General features: G+C 47.3%; 2 protein-coding genes across 8 annotated transcripts; one reads left to right on the plus strand and one right to left on the minus strand.

The window, feature by feature from the left end:
• The first annotated feature begins 385 nt into the window (after window positions 1-385).
• On the plus strand, window positions 386-17,280 carry HNRNPH1 (heterogeneous nuclear ribonucleoprotein H1). Of its 7 annotated transcripts, XM_054168673.1 has the most exons (15): window positions 386-508; window positions 1,073-1,183; window positions 8,539-8,598; window positions 9,599-9,736; window positions 10,531-10,686; window positions 10,886-11,029; window positions 12,515-12,653; window positions 13,663-13,841; window positions 14,068-14,139; window positions 14,219-14,352; window positions 14,506-14,641; window positions 14,768-14,851; window positions 14,988-15,038; window positions 16,115-16,207; window positions 16,764-17,280. In XM_054168673.1, exons 2-15 carry the CDS (start codon window positions 1,135-1,137, stop codon window positions 16,886-16,888), a joined length of 1,560 nt encoding a protein of 519 aa, XP_054024648.1. In that variant the 5' UTR covers window positions 386-508; window positions 1,073-1,134; the 3' UTR covers window positions 16,889-17,280. The 7 variants fall into 7 exon arrangements, with proteins under 7 accessions (XP_054024648.1, XP_054024649.1, XP_054024650.1 ...); XM_054168674.1 differs by lacking the exon at window positions 386-508 and having other exon boundaries at window positions 903-1,183; window positions 16,649-16,882; XM_054168675.1 differs by lacking the exon at window positions 386-508 and having other exon boundaries at window positions 903-1,183; window positions 16,661-16,882.
• LOC104309902 (deoxycytidine kinase 2) lies at window positions 3,367-7,682 on the minus strand. Its single transcript, XM_009911287.2, has 6 exons — window positions 7,583-7,682; window positions 6,548-6,663; window positions 5,952-6,145; window positions 5,579-5,726; window positions 4,950-5,065; window positions 3,367-3,481 (listed from the first exon to the last, which is right to left on the minus strand). Exons 1-6 carry the CDS (start codon window positions 7,680-7,682, stop codon window positions 3,367-3,369), a joined length of 789 nt encoding a protein of 262 aa, XP_009909589.2.
• Window positions 17,281-17,392: the final 112 nt, after the last annotated feature.

Raw genomic sequence — 17,392 nt, forward strand, 5'->3', positions numbered from 1 at the left:
ACTAACAAGTCACTCTCAAAACACGATCTGGAAAGGTCGGGGTTGGCCGCTTTTCAGCCGCTGCGGTTGCTCTCCCCATTGTTAGTGTTTCTGACTCCGGGCCTGTAAAAACCGTCATTTGGACGCAGCGTGGGCAGCCTGCCCAAGGCCTTTCCTCGCAGCCCAGGCCTCGGCCTGCCCGGCTGCCATCTCGGCATGGAGCCTTCCGCAGGCCGCGCCTCATCCCGCCCGGCAGTGCAGCGCCCCTCGCTCCTTCCTCTGCCGCCCTCGGGGCTATCAGCGCGGCCTAACATCCCTCCCTCAAGGCCTGCGGCCTGCACCTCCCCGTTCGAGCCCGACCAGGCCGCTCGGCACCCGCACTGGCAGAAGGGGGCCCGCGCCCCGTCGTGTCCCCCCCGCGCCGCGACGGGAGGCGGAGCCCAGCCCACCTGACGGCGACGGACGCTGCTGCAGTGCGCGGAGCCGTCGGTCCCCGCTCGTCACGGGAGCTCCGCAGCCTCAACCTGCCGTGAGCAGGGGTGCTGGGGGGTGGTGTGGTGTTCGAAAGGCGGGGAAGGGGAGCAATCGGCGCGGCAGGCGGGGAGGGACAAAGCCGCCGCCATGTTTGGGATTTGGGTAGAAAATCAGATAAGGCGGGCCCTAGAAAGGGGAACAGTGAGGGGTGTCAAACCCAGTGCAGGGGCATGTGGGGGGTAGTGTGTGCGTGCGTGTTAATTTCACCGCCCACCATAGCCATTGCGCGACCCCCCGGGGCGAGCACCCTCCTCACCCCCCCCTTACCCCCCCGCGTGGCTGCCGGACGTGACTGGTTGGTTTAATTTGTCACGCTGCCATTGGCTATCGGGCGCTGCGTGACGTCATGGCGCTGCGCAGCGCGGCCGCGCGGCTATTTATAGGAGCGGACGGGCGCTGCGCAGAAGGAACCAGCAGGCGGATTGGGCCTGAGCAGGCCGGTGTTTCTATCGCGCCTCATCCCCGTGGGAGCAGGGAAAAAACTGTCTGAAAGGCCTCGATCTGTCTTTGCTGGAGCGTCCCTTCAGTGGCCGCTGAGCTTTTGTTTCCATTTGTGCAGCGCCCGAGCGCCTCTACCGAGCTTTCTCTTCTCCCGGTCCCTGTGGGGAAGGCGCGGTCAAGATGGATCCTTGTCACACCGAAGAGACTGAGGGCGAGATCCCCGGCCTGGGTAAGGCTCGTTGGCGGTGAGGCGGGAGGAGGAGGTGGGGCGCTAGCGAGGAGGAAGGAAGCGCAGGGTGGGGGTGGGGTGGTTGGGTCGCAGCGGGTAGGGGAGGGGGAGGGGTGGCCGGTCCTGCCCGATCCGGGCCCCTGGCGCCGTTGAACCCCGGTTTTGGTGCCTGCCGGCCGCGGAAGCTGCAGTGCGGCCGCGGCCCCGGGCGAAGGCGGCCCTGGTGGCAGTAGGCCTAGGCCTAGCCCAGGTGGAGGCCTTGCGGCGCGGGCGCGTGCGTCGCTCCCCCACCCCTCCCCCCGCCTCTGCCGCGTGTGTCGTGGCGGCTGCGGCGCTCGGTGGAGCCGCGGGGTGGAGGCCGCGCTGTGAGAAGGCGGGAGCGGTCGTGGTAGTGTCCTGCCGTGGCGTCCGGTACGAGCGCTGGCGGCTCGCTCCCTGCCGTTACCCTGGCGGGAAGGGTCGAGGTGGCGGTGGGAGGCCGTAAACAAGATGTACATAAATTACAGTTTATTGCAGGTCTAACCTTTGGGACTGCAGTTACGTCTAGCGTATGCTAGCGTAAATCCTGTGAAAAGAGCCATTCAATAAAGCAGAAGTTGAAAGTAAAGGGTTTTGGACGCCATAACAGTCTCGTCTTAAAATGGTGAACTATGCCAGTTATTGCAAAACAACCCTGCCTCAGCGCCTGCTATCGTTACCGCCTGGCTTGTCAGCCCTTGATAACTAGTTAGCTCCTCCCTCGGTAAAGCCAGTTATTAGCATTAATTTAAAAATCTTTATTAAAGGGAAAATATACACACATAACATTTTCAAAGCACCTCGTATTGGTTTGTGTTAACAATACAGAAAATTACCAAAGTACCCTGGACAGGCAAGCAAAAATAAACCTCCTCGAACTCCATATTATGCATTTCATGCTTGTGAGTATTTTTATGCAGGTAGTTAAAACAAGTTGTTTATGAACACATTGATCGTTGAGCTGTCATGTTCTTAAGAAGCCAGGAAAGACTTCACCTGTGAAAACAAAACATATTTGCTGCATTAAAAAAAAAAAAAAGCTAAGTACTTAGTATTTTCCTTTCTTGGATCAATTGTTTGTTTTTTTTTACTGTACAGACTCCAGTGCTATTCTGTCTCTGCATGTAATACATGACCTGAAGTGCTTTTCAGTAAAACAGATGGCTGTAAGCTAAGAAATGAGTAACTTAGTTACTCAAAACAGTACTTCTGAAAGAGAGCTTTATAGTGCTACTGAACTGAAATAAGATGGCTTTTCCTTCATTTAGGTAGCTCCTTCTAGGAAGGGATGGACTGAAAGCTAAGCCAAAGACCTGATAGCACTTTCAGCATGGTGCTGTATCTGCTAACCCAAGCTGGAAGTAGAGCTGACCTCTTAGTTTACTAGATGGTAGAGGGAGCTTGGTAGAGAGAACACTGGGGGCTTTTCAGTGGGGCAGTTTGAAAGAAAGTTAAAAAGGAGGAGTGAGGAAAGAAATACTAGTCTCCCAAGTGAGTGCAGTAAGTAACACAGCTCTTCTTGGAGGGTTGGGGTGAGCCTCATGCCTTTTAAGTGTTAAAAATGTTGGTTTTTTTTTTTCTGTGGACTGGGTTAAAATGACTCCAAACAAAATTCCTTTGGGTGTTCCCTTCCCAGATCGTGCCTTTCCTTTGTAAACACCATTTGGTCTCAAATGACCTAATACCACCTTGTAGCCTGAAATGGCTCTTGACTCTTCAAACTCTGCTTACAGATACCACTTAATACATTTAGAACTACATACAAAGTTCAGTTATTTCTGCACTTGTCAGATGTGCTCTATTTTCTTCCAGCAGAGCCTAGATCCCCAGAACATGAAGGGGCATGGTGACTGCAGGATTTTTCAAAGGCTGTCATGGCTGGCACGAATTGGATAGTATCATTCTGTGAAATATTTAACAGTGTGGCAGTGCAGACCTGTCAGCAGTCTGACTGCTTCAGCTGCATCCCCCACAATTGCCCCTCTTTGAAACCACTGCACCCCTTTATCGTTGCCACTTTTTTTTTAAGGAAAACAGAAAAGCCTTTCTGCAGTCGTGTAGCTTCCTAAGCCTATGGAGACTGTACTAGCTCCAAACAAGAACTTAAGAATATAAATTGCTTTTCTTTTGCAGTCATAGTGTAAATTACCAGATGTGAGGAAATACTATTTAATACTTACCTTCCCAATCAGGTACTCTTGTTTAATCTTGTCATTCTTGAAATCTTCACTAACATCCAAAACCAGAATGGGAATATCTCTAAGGTTCTCAAAATCAACTCTGTTAAATGAAATGTGAGGGCTAGTGAGAATGGTGTAAAGTACTGTCTAAACCAATCCATCTCTTCAGTTGCTTTCCAAATCATCTTAAGTGTGTGGAGCAGCATTATTCACATGACCATACTCACCTGAGATCATCATGCTGATGCTTATGATTTGGGTATAAAGACCTTAATTGCTCTTGTGTAACCCAGTCAACATTGTATCACCCTTCAGTTTATCTCAAACTTGACGACCATTTTACTGTAGATGTGTGTGTAAAGATAGTTCATGCCTCTAACCTTGATTTCTTTCACTTAATTTTCTGTTGTGGAATCAATTTTCAGGAATGTGATACTGGTAAGAGGAAGTTTTTTTTTAAACCCATTTGTCCTGTCTCCCCCACCCTTTTCTAGTTAACAGTTAATCCATTTACTAAGATGCAGTTTTAAAGCTTCCTCAGTGGGGATGACCTCTTTAACAGGTTATAAGACTGGTATTTAAAATGGCTTGGAGATAAGCAAGACCATTTTGGCTACAGGTTAGGAGAAGATGAGAGCTGTCGTTGTGCTATTGGATGTAATGTTCTCAAAGCAGTACTGAAAAGCATTTCTAAAATGCAGAAAGGGTGTTGGTGTTTGCAAACTTAAAATGCTCCTATGAAAAACAGAGGAAATGCTTTCTCAGAAGTTTGGAATGAGTACACAATATAAACATTCCCAAGATTCCACAACAGGCAGTGCTTTCTTGTCTCCTCAGTATTTGGGTCATCCCATGTGAAACTGAGGATAATAGATGTGACTGATAATGTACTTATCCTGGAATTGTTGTACTTCCCATTCAGTAGATTAGTTCAGGTTCCTCTAGGGGAAAATTAAAAGAGGCTTCCACATTCAGAGATTTCTTAGATGGAAAAAGGCAGTAAGGAAGGTGGGAAGATAGGCAGAGATCACTTAGTCCTTGACTGGGTTTCTTGTCTGTAACAGTATCTGCTGAAAGCCTTTCCAATACTTCTTTATTTTGAAGTTAGGATTAATATTTAAACCTCGTTGAAATAGTCATCCTAGTTTAAAAGTAGTTGGGACCTTGCCCTCCCTTACATTGAAACGGGAAGCTGTTCAGTAGATAACTTCTGTGATTAGCCACTGAACACTTCTGTGTCCTATTCCTGTGGAATTCCAGATAACAGCTCCTAAGCTTTCTGGAGTTAGAACTCTATGTAGCTTTCTAGTTGAAGCTAATGTTTAACTGAGGCTTTAAATTAGGTGAATTCCATCTCTGAGCAATTTTTACTTTCCTGCCAAGAAGTCACCTTCCAATTGCATATAATTGTCTGTGCCAAGAAGCATGGAGTGGGTCTGAAGATAAGCCCTTCCCCCTTCCAACTGTGCCTCAGTGAAGATAAACTTAAACTTTAGTTTTATCCTTAATCAACTTTGGCATAAGGTAAGAGAAAAACCTTTGTAAGGCTACAGAAAATGGGTTCATACCTCATAGTCCTTTCGTGAAGCCAGGCTTCGTGTTTATAGTGGAGGTTTTCCAAATACTCAAGTTCAATTCCTTGCTCCTCTTCTCTACCCCTCAGCTGTAGCCTTTCCATGCATTTCTGGAAGACAAAAAGCCTGGACATTAATCATGTGCTGAAGGCTAAATCGGCTGAACAGATCAAGTGGTCCTTAAGTCAGGACTAATGCCAGACATTAGTGAGCATTAATTTTAAATGCTTGGCTGAACATAAATCTAGAAGACCTTTTCTTTAAAAAAAAAATAAAAATCACCTCTATGTAGAATTAGTAGCTGTTGGGGGGGGAAGACAACACCTTTAACTGTATGGGAAGGGAAGTCAAACTTTATTCAGAAATCCATTTATGCTTTGTCCCCTTACTGAGTGATGGGTGCTAGTGAGTGGCATTTGACGTGAGAATAGCTGCTCAGAAGGGACTGGTTTTAACTTGTCCCTGAAAAAAAAATCTGAATTTACAATAGGCTTCTCTTTATGCTGGGGGGGGGAGGGGGCAGCTGTTTCAGGTTAGCCATTGCCGTATTATGTCATAAAAACTTAGATTTTAATACCTTTTAAACTGCTGGAAACAAATGTAGCTGGAAATTGTGGACATACCTCAGGTGTGGTTCTTAGGTAGATCATGCCATCCAGTTCTATGTCTGATTCAAACTGGGTCAGAATCCATGTGTGCCAATCCTGATAAACAGCCCACTCTGTTTCATTAATATTTCCAGACTCAAACAGGTTAGAAGCAAATACATATCTGTAATGGAAGACATGAGTGTCATGTCAGGAATGACCAAAGCAAACTGTTAAAACACTCCTTACTAGAATCAGAATCATGGTATTGAAACATCTGTAAAATCTTAATACCCTCTGACTCTTACCTGTTGAATCAAATGTGCCCCTTACAGATTGTAGTTCAATAAAGTATAAAGACCCAGAGCTTTTAACGTGAATGCTCGTTGCACTATGAGTAATTAATTACCTGTCACTGTATACAGATCTCTCAAAAAATTGCACTGGATGTTCTGCTTCACGTAGCTTAGCTGAGACAGGTTTTAATTGTGCTCTTACACGGCTCATGCAAGCATAAGTTTGGAATGTGTAAGCCCATCTCGTGGGTTTATCATACAGCATTTTAAGTAGATTTCCTCCACTCTTCTGAGATGTTGAAAGTTCCTAGGGGACAAGAGAAAAACCTTAATACCAGCATATTTGTAGGCTTTTTTTTTTGTTAAACTTTGAGCATAGCAGAATTTTGGATTAAGAAAGAATTAGTGGCCTTTTATTTATGGTTTAGGAAAATGCTTAGGCATGGGAATGAAGGGATTTGTTTCCCAGGTGATAATAGTAGACTTTATAGCAGCTTCTTTAGAACAGATTGATCAGTTTCAGACTTCAATGTGATTCTTGTGGAGTAGAGGTGGTTATTTGGAATATACAGATACTAGTATCTTAAGTAGCATTTACAGTTGTTTGACCAACTGGTGTAATGACTCTGAAAACTCTAGACCCAGCTAATTTTTGGGATGACTTTCTGGCCATAGTTTCTTATGTGCTTCCCAAATCTGGTAGACCTACCTCATGCTCATCTTCAGCGGTCTGGATGTTGCACCACTTGGCGATGGGCTCAGGGATGACCTCCCACTCATCACTGTGTTTCTCTAGTAGCCTGACAAATGTTGACTTTCCTGCGGCTGGAGAAGATTTGAGAAGTTTACTGATAGTGCGTATTGAACTGTTCTTACGGATACACTGGCAGTTACGGAGTTGCTTCAGAGGATACAGTGGCAGTTGAGGGGTTTCTTTAGGAGCTGTAGGCAATGTTGCTGCGGTGTTTGAGAGACGCTGGGAGCGGGGCTAGGCGCTGGGGAAGGGTTGGAGGGGGTCGCCTGCGCGGTGCTAGCGCGCCTTCCGAGAACGCAGTTGTAATCTGTAGCGCCAGAAGGCCGTGCCTAGGCCGGGCGGCTGATAAGGAGCCGTCGGACGCAGCGCCTCCATTTTAGGAGCAGGCTGAGTCGGGGCGGGGCTGAGCGCGGCTTTGTTTGGGAGCCGGAGAAGGGGGAGGCTGCGGCGCTTGCGCGGCGCTGGGCTGAGCGGGAGATCCGCGGCGCGTGCGCGGCGCGGGCAGGAATCTGGCGCCGGCGGGCAAGTGTGTGGCGCAGGCGCGGGCTGGGTCCTGGTCTCGGTGCTAAGGGTCGTACGTTTCGCGGGCAGGGAGCCCGTCGGAGAGCCCGGCGGCTGGCCGAGGGAAGGACGTTCACCCCCATGGCCGCTAGCCGCCGACGGGGACGCTGCGTCCTCGCTGTAACGGGCAATTAGCGTGTCCGGCCTGGGTGCGCCAGGGGCGGTGGAGTTCCCCGTCCCTTATCCTGGTCGATCCCATCAATTCCTGAGCATTGCCAGGAGAGGATAAGCGCCAGCGGCGCTTCTCGTTCAACGAGATCTCCCTCCTCCCCCCCGTCTGCTTTTAGAACCGGTGAAAAAGGCTCCTCAGCTGCCCCGCTCCCGCAGCGTCCCTATCGCCGTCCCTGCCACTTCAGGGTGCTTCTGTCCCGGGGCCCCAACCGCCCACTCCGGCGTCCCTCTCGCTTCCCTCCCCGCCGCTGAGCTCACCGATGTTCCCCTCGATGGAAATCTTCTTAAGGCGTTTCTGGAAGCTAGAGTCGAGGGAGCTGACAAGGCCGCAGCAGTGCCGCTTTGCAGGGGTAGACATAGCAGCGGTGAGCAGGAGCAGACAGGGCCCCTTCGCCTGCTCCAGCCCATTTAAGTCTCCCGCCAGCTGGTGGGCGGGATGGACGTTCCCGCCACCACTCCCCGGGTGGAGGTGCTGCCCCCTCCCCCGCCGGCTGCAGAGTGCTCCTTTTGCCGCTCCTGCCTGGCCGGGGAGCGGGGCTGCTTTTGCCGAGCTGCTGCCTGTGGGGCTTTTTAAAATGGATGTTTAGCAAGTGAAATGAACCAGAGCTGCTTTGTTCAGGAAGTTACCGTAAAACGGTTCAACTTCTAAAAAAATTTGCATTAACGTAAACAGGTTTTCTGCTCTTTTTCAAAAAGTCTCCACCTTTAGGGGTGGGGGAGGTAGCTCTTAGTGGTCTGTATCGGTGTCTGTTAGAGGTTTTATATAGTTCTGTAAAGAATGAGGGTATGTAGGCCTGAAGGCAGTGAAATGGATCAGCCAGGGGCTGGCAGTGGTGGTATGCAGAGGAAACACGCAAGGGTTAGACGCTGTGCTGAGCAGCTTTGCTTCTGAGCTCCAAAATTCTTGGGACTGCCTGGGGCTTTTTGGAGTCTTTAACTCTCAGCGTGGCTCCCCTGTCGTTTGGGCAAGTTTGAGACACGTTCTTCCCAGGGTAAAGGGGATGGAGGATTCTTAGATTATACTTTTATGGGTACAACCCTCCGAGGTTGTGCAACCATAGTTACTCCTGTTGCCTGTGTAATAACGAGGCTCATGGTGAAATCTAGCTAGGTCTGGTGTGTTTGGAGGAGATGGGAGGGAGTTATATTTTCCTTTCTCTTATGATAATTGTGACCCATGTCTCTTCTTTCCCCATCTCCTATAAACACACCAGGCTTCAGTGACCGAAGCGAGCAGATTGTTTCACGTGGGGTAGCGTCAGCATTTGAAGCTGGTAAGTGCTAGTTCCCACACACCACTGTTCAGCTAGATCTCTCACTCCGTACAACGCGTGCCGTGATGCTGCTGCGCGGGGGGCGAGTGTCTGTAGCGGGGACACGGAGACAGAGAGGGGCTCGGGGAGGGGGAGAGCAGCGTGTGGGCTGCAGGGCACGCGCAGTACGGAGAGCGGCGCTGAGGCGCATGCGGCAGGCTCGGCCCGCGTTCTGGCGCGGCTTTGTTCGCAGAGGCAGGCAGGGCAGGCATGCGCCCACAGCAGCGGGGCTGGCGGGCAGGGGAACACTGTAGCCTAGCGAGGACGCATGCGCAACCTGGCGGGGGTGGCGAGGCAAGCGTTTGCGTGCGGGAGTGTCCCGGGGCAGCGGAGTGCAGTGGGCAGGCGCAGGCAGGGTCCGAGCCCGCCCGTGTTTGTGCGCATGCGCCCCGCGACTCGCTCTCAGCCACGCCGCAGCTCCTCGGCAGCCGGTCGGTGGCCGGGCAAGCCCGCGCTCTTCGGTGGCCGCACGCCACACGCCGCTCTCTGGCTGTCTGCGGGTGCTGTACGCGTCGGAGGGGACTGCGAGCCGTCGGGCCTGCCAGGGCGGTGTCTGGGATCGGGGTGCTTTGTGTGGCGGGAGGCCCGGCCCAGCGGAAGCGGGAGTACCCGCCGCCATTTCCTAGCGCGCTCTCGCCACAGGCTCGCCCGCTCGCTGCCGCCTGACTGGGACTAGGCGCTTTCTGGACAGCGGATCAGGCTCGGAGCCCTAGAACCACCGCGGAGCCCCACCATGTGTGCGTGCGGGGATGGGGGCTGGGCGCGGGCCGGGGGGCGGGCCGGGCCAGGCCAGGCCAGGCGTTCGCCGGGCGGGAGCGGCTCTGTGTGTGTGAGGCGGGCAGTGGTCCGAGGTAGAGGAGGCTCGGGGGAGGGTGGGCACAGGCCAGGGGGGGCCGCCGGGGGGTGTGGGTGGCGGCCGTACAGTGCGGTGCCTCAAAGGGCTTGTTTTCTTCTTCTCCAGCAACCACAGAAACTGAGACGGAGCAGAGCCTCACCCCCAATGTGATGCTTAACACGGAGAGCAGCGAGGGATATGTGGTAAAAGTCAGGGGGCTGCCTTGGTCCTGCTCCACTGAGGAGGTGCAGAGGTTTTTCTCCGGTAAGCAGATTTGTTTGAGGGGATAGGGGTCTGGGAGAAGGGCTGAACTCTTGTTGCTTCTAGGTTTCCCCTTTTTAAAGTGGGTGTTAAGTGACAGTGGTAATGTTGTACTAAACAGTTCCAGGAAGATTTCAAGGCACTTCATTAGCAAGTAAAGCTTGTGATACAACAAGTGCCACATCTAGGTGCTGATGTAGAAAGCTATGTTTTTGCTGTAAAGAGCTTAGTCGTGAGTTGGTGGGATAGCCACAACTGCCTTAGTTTCTTAGCCAGCCAGAAAAACAGAAGTTTCAATTCTAAAGAGCACTTCAAAATTCCTGCTTCATTTTGAACTAAATCAGTTCTTGATATTGTCTTAATAGGTTCTCTTTAAGTGGTTAATGGGTCATGTTCTTTTCTCGGATTATTACCTCCTGCAGCAATAAATAGTGGTTACAGGTACATGCTTTCTTCAGTAACTAGAGATGTTAAAGCTGCTTCAGGGGCTTGGTGTATTGAACTTGGTTCTGATTCAGTTCATTATGCTTATACTAATTACTATTGGTCCTTATTTCACTAAAGTCAGTTGAAGCAATTAAAACCACATCGTGAGGCAATAAAGATTTGAGAATAGTAAACCCCAAGATTTACCCTTAGTGTTTTGTTAACCTGAAATTTCCCAAGAAGAATAGTTTCATTTTTAGGTAGTCCTGCAGGTCAAGAACTTGGTAGTTGATTTTTTCCTTTTGACTGTCTGATGCTTCTGAAGTCTCAGTGGTCCTGTAATTAATTCTGTCCTTTCCGTTTCATTTCAGATTGCAAAATTCTGAATGGGGCTCTGGGTATCCGTTTCATCTACACGAGGGAGGGCAGACCAAGTGGAGAAGCATTTGCTGAACTTGAATCGGAGGAGGATGTGAAATTGGCACTGAAAAAAGACAGAGAAACAATGGGACACAGATATGTTGAAGGTTTGACTCAGTTGGTCTAGTAGCTGACTAAATGTGTTTGTGCTTGGTGGGTTTTAGGTTAATTCCTTTCTGTCTCTTTAAAATGCATGTGAAAGGACAAATGGACTTGTATTGCATACAAGTTGGCTAGTTTCAAGGCTAATGCCTTTTAAAACTGTTGCATATTCCAGAATGCATTAATTCTAAGTGCCTTTTACAGTTTTCAAGTCAAACAACGTTGAAATGGATTGGGTTCTGAAGCATACTGGTCCCAACAGCCCTGATACAGCTAATGATGGTTTTGTACGTCTTAGAGGACTCCCATTTGGCTGTAGTAAAGAAGAAATTGTGCAGTTTTTTTCAGGTATGTGGGATAAATGCAGTAGCTCTAGCACTATTGGTCTGTGCTAAAAAGAACAAACACAAACCCCCAAGTTATCACGGATTGCCCAGTAGTACTTCCTACAGTAAACTAATGAGTATTAAAAATAAGCAATTGTTCATTTATTATCTAGTCTGGAAGGATCAATTCCTAAAGTACTTCTGTATTAAATAGAGGGAACTCTAAAAAGCTGCTCTAATGTACACTTAGCAGGGCATACTGTTCCAAGTAAGGATAGCAGAAACCAAGTGTCTTGCTTTAAATGAGAGGTTAACAATTCAAATGGGAGGATATTTCCACCCACAGCCTTAGCTGGTTCACGCTGTTCAGTGAAGGATATAGAACACCCTTACTGCTGGGCTCAGTACATGGAGCAGGATCTGAGAAGGGCACACACCATGTCCATGGTTCCTTGTAAACAAAGATACAGTATTGAGTAAGATTCCAGGAAAAACCTCAACTTGCTGAAAGCTACCCAAGTACAGATTTTTTTCCCTTTGCTTCACGTTTTCTACCTTAAAAGTTTTTTGTTCTGTTTTGCCTTTTTTGTGGATGAAGAGATTGTCTTGTATTGACTCATTCTCACTTTTTTGCAGCTGTTGTATGTCTTAGGAACTGCATCACCATTCTAAATGCCTGAGGATGAAACTTGTTTATTTATTTAGGATTTAACTTGTCAGTATTTTAATAGTAGTAGATTTTTAAATGTGTTTAAAAGATAGCTTGAATGTTTTGCTATATCAAGATACAGTCAAGCTTACTGTTTTGTTATAAAATACCATAGAAATCTTCCCATTTTACAGCTTCAAAACTCGTATTTTTGTTTTCTGAATCAATAATGTGAACAAGAACAATTCCTAAGCATGTGCATTTTAAGTTGTTTTTTTTTAACATGGTTAAGTGATCAAGCTTTAAAAACTGTTTATGTGCTTAATATAAAAAATATGCCTCTTTTTGTTCAGAAACTAATACTTTTGAAATTAATTCATGATTTTTTCTTAAACACTCAAAAGATAAAAAGATTAATGCTGAAACTTGATACTTGCATAAGACTATTTTCTGATTGACTTCTAGTAAAAAATCTTGTTTTGTATATATATGAAGCTGTTTGATTTGCTGTGTTTGCAATTGTGTTGTTAAAAAGTTCGTACTTTGGCAGAATTGAAAAGGTTTGTAATAATAAGAAACTTCTTAACACACCCTGCATTCAGTGCCTTATCTGGGGACTTGTCCCTGACGCAGAACACTTCTGTGCTCTGCAGGGTGGGTTAAGAACACAAACTGAATGGTATGTGGTCGTGGATCTCTTTGTTGATGTGCTTTTTCTTCTAGTGTTCTAGAATCAACATACCATTCGCTTACAAGTGTTAACATTCTGGTGTATTTAAAGCTATAAGAAAAACTCATGACTGGGCTTGTGATGTTAATATTGCCCCCCTACTGGGGTTATTTGTCCTTGGGTTGAAGGGTTGGAAATCGTGCCAAATGGGATAACATTGCCGGTGGACTTCCAGGGGAGGAGTACGGGGGAGGCCTTCGTGCAGTTTGCTTCACAGGAAATAGCTGAAAAGGCTCTAAAGAAACACAAGGAAAGAATAGGGCACAGGTGGGGATGGATGGTTGGTTGGCTCTGTCACTTTTCTTATGGTAAACAATTAAATCCATATTCTCTCTTCTGAAAGTGTTAACGTTCAAAATGGAAACAGTATTTTGGTCTCGATAACTCGGTAATAAGCAAAGATACTGCTAATGTGCTTATGGCACAGACTGTTTGGATTGACCCAAAATGAAAGATGAAATTGGGCTAATCTTAAGCATGCTTTGTGGAATCTGGGTAATGAGGAGGAATGCAAAACTGATAGCTTGAAAGTGACAAAGTTGAGAGACTATGGCTTTAACTTCTCAAATAGCACCAATTATGCCTTTAGCTCTAAAGACATGCACAGTACTCTTGCTACCATAAGAAAATGTGATACTTTCTAAACTTGTTTTATAAGTTGAAATGTAACAAATTTTCTTACTGTATTAATCTTCAATGTAATAAGCATAGCTTTCAAGAAATTGTCACAAAGGGTTTTTATTCTATTTTACTTGTGACTATTTTCCATTGAAGCATGCACTTTTTGCCTATGCTGAATCGCTGAAGCGTAGGCGGGGTTCACTAGCACATGCAGAGCTTCTTGTAGCATCCTGGTGGGTTGAGGTCCTGGTGGAGGCCAGGTTTTTAACCCTCTCTGTACGTTGCCACATGAGCAAAACAGTGCCGAGTTGAGCGGACGTCAGTCCCTCCTACCTTTTTTTTTTGACTAACACTTTAAATTGGGGGGGAGGAGGGTGGGGAATCAATACTGCTCCCCCACCCTTAAGGTTGGGATACTGTGAAGTATAAGGAGCCTGTAAACCCTTCAGTAATTGTAATTTCTTGAAAATACTTTGATTTTTAAGTAATGTAGCGCTTATCATAGTATGTCATTGCCTACATAATGTAAAGAAACCTGGCTTAAACTAGACTGCCAGTTTCGAGGCTCTGACTAAATGGTTTGTTTTAATGTGAAGTTGTGAGGTGTTTGTGGAAGGAATTAAAGACTGACTCGTGTCTGTGGAAACACTTCTAGGTACATTGAGATCTTCAAGAGTAGTCGAGCAGAAGTGCGCACTCACTACGACCCTCCACGCAAGCTGCTGGCAATGCAGAGACCTGGTCCTTACGACAGACCTGGTCTTACGCGGGGATATAACAGTCTTGGTAGAGGAAGTAGCTTGGAGAGAATGAGGCGTGGAGCCTATGGAGGAGGTAAGTGGTACACCGAGTCCAAGAGGGAGCTGCTCATCTGAGAAGCAGCAACACTTGGACCTGGTAGTGTTTTCCCTGCTTTGTAACTGCTGGTTTGTATGTGTCCTCAAGGAGTTTTGTTTCTTCTAGAAGAAATGAAATTTTTCATGCTACTTGTCTGCAGTGTGTTGGTGCATATTTGTATCTTCTGTAGTTGAAATGAACATATTATCCAATCTATTTATAGGTTATGGAGGTTATGATGACTACAATGGGTATAATGATGGCTATGGTTTTGGTTCTGATAGATTTGGAAGAGGTAAGATTTCTCTAATAGGAATAGTAACTGAACTTACAATACGTCCCAAAAGAAACTAAAATACATCTGAAAGACCTAGAATGGACTCTTTTCTCTGCAGGAATGTCGGACCACAGATACGGCGACGGGACGTCCACCTTCCAGAGCACCACCGGCCACTGCGTCCACATGAGAGGTCTGCCTTACAGAGCCACGGAGAATGACATCTATAACGTGAGTTCACGTCTTGCATGTGTGGCTTTAAGACTGTGGTGGTGGTTGAACTGCACTGCAGTTCCTGTGTGCTCCTTTGGAGAGCAGCTTGCTGCAGGACTGAACGGTTGCATCGATGCCTTTTAATCTGTGTGATGACTATTTTGTATGTAGTTCTTCTCACCTCTGAACCCTGTAAGAGTACACATTGAGATCGGACCAGATGGCAGAGTAACCGGAGAGGCAGACGTTGAATTTGCTACTCATGAGGATGCAGTGGCTGCTATGTCCAAAGACAAGGCAAATATGCGTAAGTGTGACCCCTGGGGACAGCCCAGCTGCTGTTGTGGGACTGCCAGAGGTTTGATTGCAGCAGGGAGGCAAATTTTCTGGGTTTTGTGTGAAATGCTCTCATGGCCAAATTTTCTTCTTGCAGAACACAGATACGTAGAACTCTTCCTGAACTCTACAGCAGGAGGAAGCGGTGGTGCCTATGGCAGTCAAATGATGGGAGCAATGGGTATGTCTCAACAGTCTTCACTGCCCTTTTAAGCAAGCGCTTGACATTGAACAAAGCTGGCTGGTTTTATACAGCGCCGGCTTATTCTGTGCCTGGCATAAAAACTGAAATTCAACATTCTGTCTTAATCACACAGTCAAGGAATCGGAAGGGGTAGTCCAAGATTGGAACACTAGCACATTGCCAGGTATATGAACCTTTTGGGAATACATTTGAACGACTAACAGGGTGACTAAAGTGGTGCTGAATGTGGGAGGCGGGGTGGGATGAGTGGCTCCTGGGTGTGTGGTGGTGTGAGGTGGGCAATGCCTGTCCTTTATATTCTCTTATACCCCTCCCTTTTGGAAACCAGAACATAGTCTAGTGGTGGAGATTGTATCTGTAGCATGTGATCTATCATTTGAATCTGATCTTGGTAGCAAGGGGAAATAAACTTGGAATTTGAAGAAATGGACTTCTTCTCTAGCATGAAGTCCCAAATGGTTTGAAAAACGTAAACCGTGCTTGCAACAAGTCAAAATGACAGCTACTGGTGTCTTGATATGGCAGATACCCTTCTAACACCTGACTTGGCTGGTTTCTTGGGAATTCTGGCTACGGTGGGTTTTTTTGGGTGAGGGGGGTGTCTTTCAAGGGTGATGGGGTAGAGGATGCACTGCTGCTTTCATGTATAGAATTTCGATTACAAAATGTTTGCAATCTAATGCTGATGCTTTTTTAAGTTTTGTGGTAGTACAGACAGGTTATGAGGTGAAGAGCAGTTCCTAAGCTTAAGCAGAGTTCTCCTATATAATGCTGCTGTGATGCACAACCAGCCTGGAAGAAGCAAAAGTCTTGTCAGGACTGTACATAAGTGACTCCAGTTAGTGAGTGGGCAGGTCCCCTGAAGGGCTGTACTGTCATGGGTAGCAGTCCTGTGAGGTCACTTAAGCCAGGTGTAAGCCTCCTGGTGTGTCAACTTATAGAATAGCAGCTTGGTCCTGCTGCATGTAGTCCACAGAAACTGCGGAAGTGAACTGCTTCAGTAGATGCTTGAGTCATGAGCTCTTGTTGTCATCTGTGAAGCTGATACCTATTGAAGCTATGACTGTAGAAGTGTCATTAGCAACCTGCTTGTTTCCTTTGAGCTTGTTACCTTATGTACTTAGGAGGATAGTACCTGAGCAAGAGTGCTGGTGTGGGGGCTGTCAGGCAAAGGGTGGGTTTGATAATGAGCAGACTGTGATAGGAAAGCACTTAATGTTTTTATCCTTAACTTAAAAGGAAGCCAATCCAGTTATGGTGGTCCAGCTAACCAGCAGCTGAGTGGGGGCTATGGAGGAGGATATGGAGGTCAAAGCAGCATGAGTGGCTATGGTAAGAGCATTTCTTCGCTGGTTTTAGGTGGGCTAAGTGTAGCTGGCTTAGCATGTCTTAAGGTGCTGTTCTGAGGGATTGTGCTGCAGCCTGTGCAGCACAAGCCTTGACAGCTGCAGACTTGGCAACTGTGAATCTTAGAACTGGAGGGGAATAGATGCAAAGCAGCAGCTTGGGGCTGAGCAGGGGAAGCATGGGATGTTACTCTGACAAGGGTGGGAAATGCCAGTCTCCGGCCTTCCCTTACTCCAATCCCCTTTTTCTTGGCATGGTTTAAGTACCATGCTTACGGAGTACGGACGGGGGAAGGTGCGTGGGAGGCTGGGGCCCCTCCACTTCCGCAGAACGGAATTGAGAAGGGGGCAGGACAGAGCTGGCTCTTTACTTGAACAACCAATAAAGTTGCTTTTGGGTACGGAGCTCTAAACTGACACTTTGCAGTATTGGGCACAGTAGGCGGTATTTACGAGGTGGCCCAGCACGGACAGGCGCTGGGGGAAGGATGCTTCGAGTCGGCCTGAAGCAGCTGTGAACCTGCTGTCGGTTTTCCCCTCAGACCCCGGGAGCCAGGGCGCCTTGAACAACACCTACTACAACAGCGGGAACCGCGCGTCCATGGGAGTGAACGGCATGGGCGGCATGTCCAACATGTCCAACATGAGTGGTGGCTGGGGAATGTAACCGATCGCTGACTTTTGGTCACTTCTTTTTTTAAAAAACGAAAAAACAAAAAACTAAGTTTAACAGTTTTGCAATACGAGCTTGTGATTTATGCTTTACTGTAAGTGAAACTCCAGGATTGTTATTTTAAAACCTTTGGGGGTTGAGTATTTTTGAACCTATGGAAATTGGAACATTCATCTAGGATGTAATAACCCAGTTGAGTAAAGACTGACAACTGTTAAACAATTGGGAGCGTTTCTCTAGTTTTGTTGTAGGAGTGTATTTAAGCAGTAAGCGTATTTAGGTTAAAGCTGTTTGAATTACGTTAAATGTTGCTCTTCCTACCATACTACATCCGACACTGTTTTGGATCCATGTTGAAAGAGACATGCTTTTTTTTCTTTCTTTTTTTGTAAAGAAACAATATAGGAGCTGTGTCTGAAATTCCAAAAAGTGAACATTTGGCATGTTAGTTCTAGTTTCTTTCTTTTAATATCCTGTAAGGCACGTTAAAAGCTTTTT

Source organism: Dryobates pubescens, chromosome 16 (assembly GCF_014839835.1).
Source record: "Dryobates pubescens isolate bDryPub1 chromosome 16, bDryPub1.pri, whole genome shotgun sequence".
Classification (NCBI taxonomy): Eukaryota; Metazoa; Chordata; class Aves; order Piciformes; family Picidae; genus Dryobates; species Dryobates pubescens.

Coding starts and splice junctions, on each gene's coding strand:
- HNRNPH1 (XM_054168673.1), top strand. CDS start 1,135: ATGGATCCTTGTCACACCGAAGAGACTGAGGGCGAGATCCCCGGCCTG. Junction 9,737..10,530: donor GGTGCAGAGGTTTTTCTCCG/GTAAGCAGATTT, acceptor GTTTCATTTCAG/ATTGCAAAATTCTGAATGGG. Junction 14,353..14,505: donor CGGAGAATGACATCTATAAC/GTGAGTTCACGT, acceptor TTTTGTATGTAG/TTCTTCTCACCTCTGAACCC.
- LOC104309902 (XM_009911287.2), bottom strand. CDS start 7,682: ATGTCTACCCCTGCAAAGCGGCACTGCTGCGGCCTTGTCAGCTCCCTC. Junction 6,664..7,582: donor TTCCATCGAGGGGAACATCG/GTGAGCTCAGCG, acceptor AATCTTCTCCAG/CCGCAGGAAAGTCAACATTT. Junction 6,146..6,547: donor CCGCTGAAGATGAGCATGAG/GTAGGTCTACCA, acceptor CTTGTCCCCTAG/GAACTTTCAACATCTCAGAA.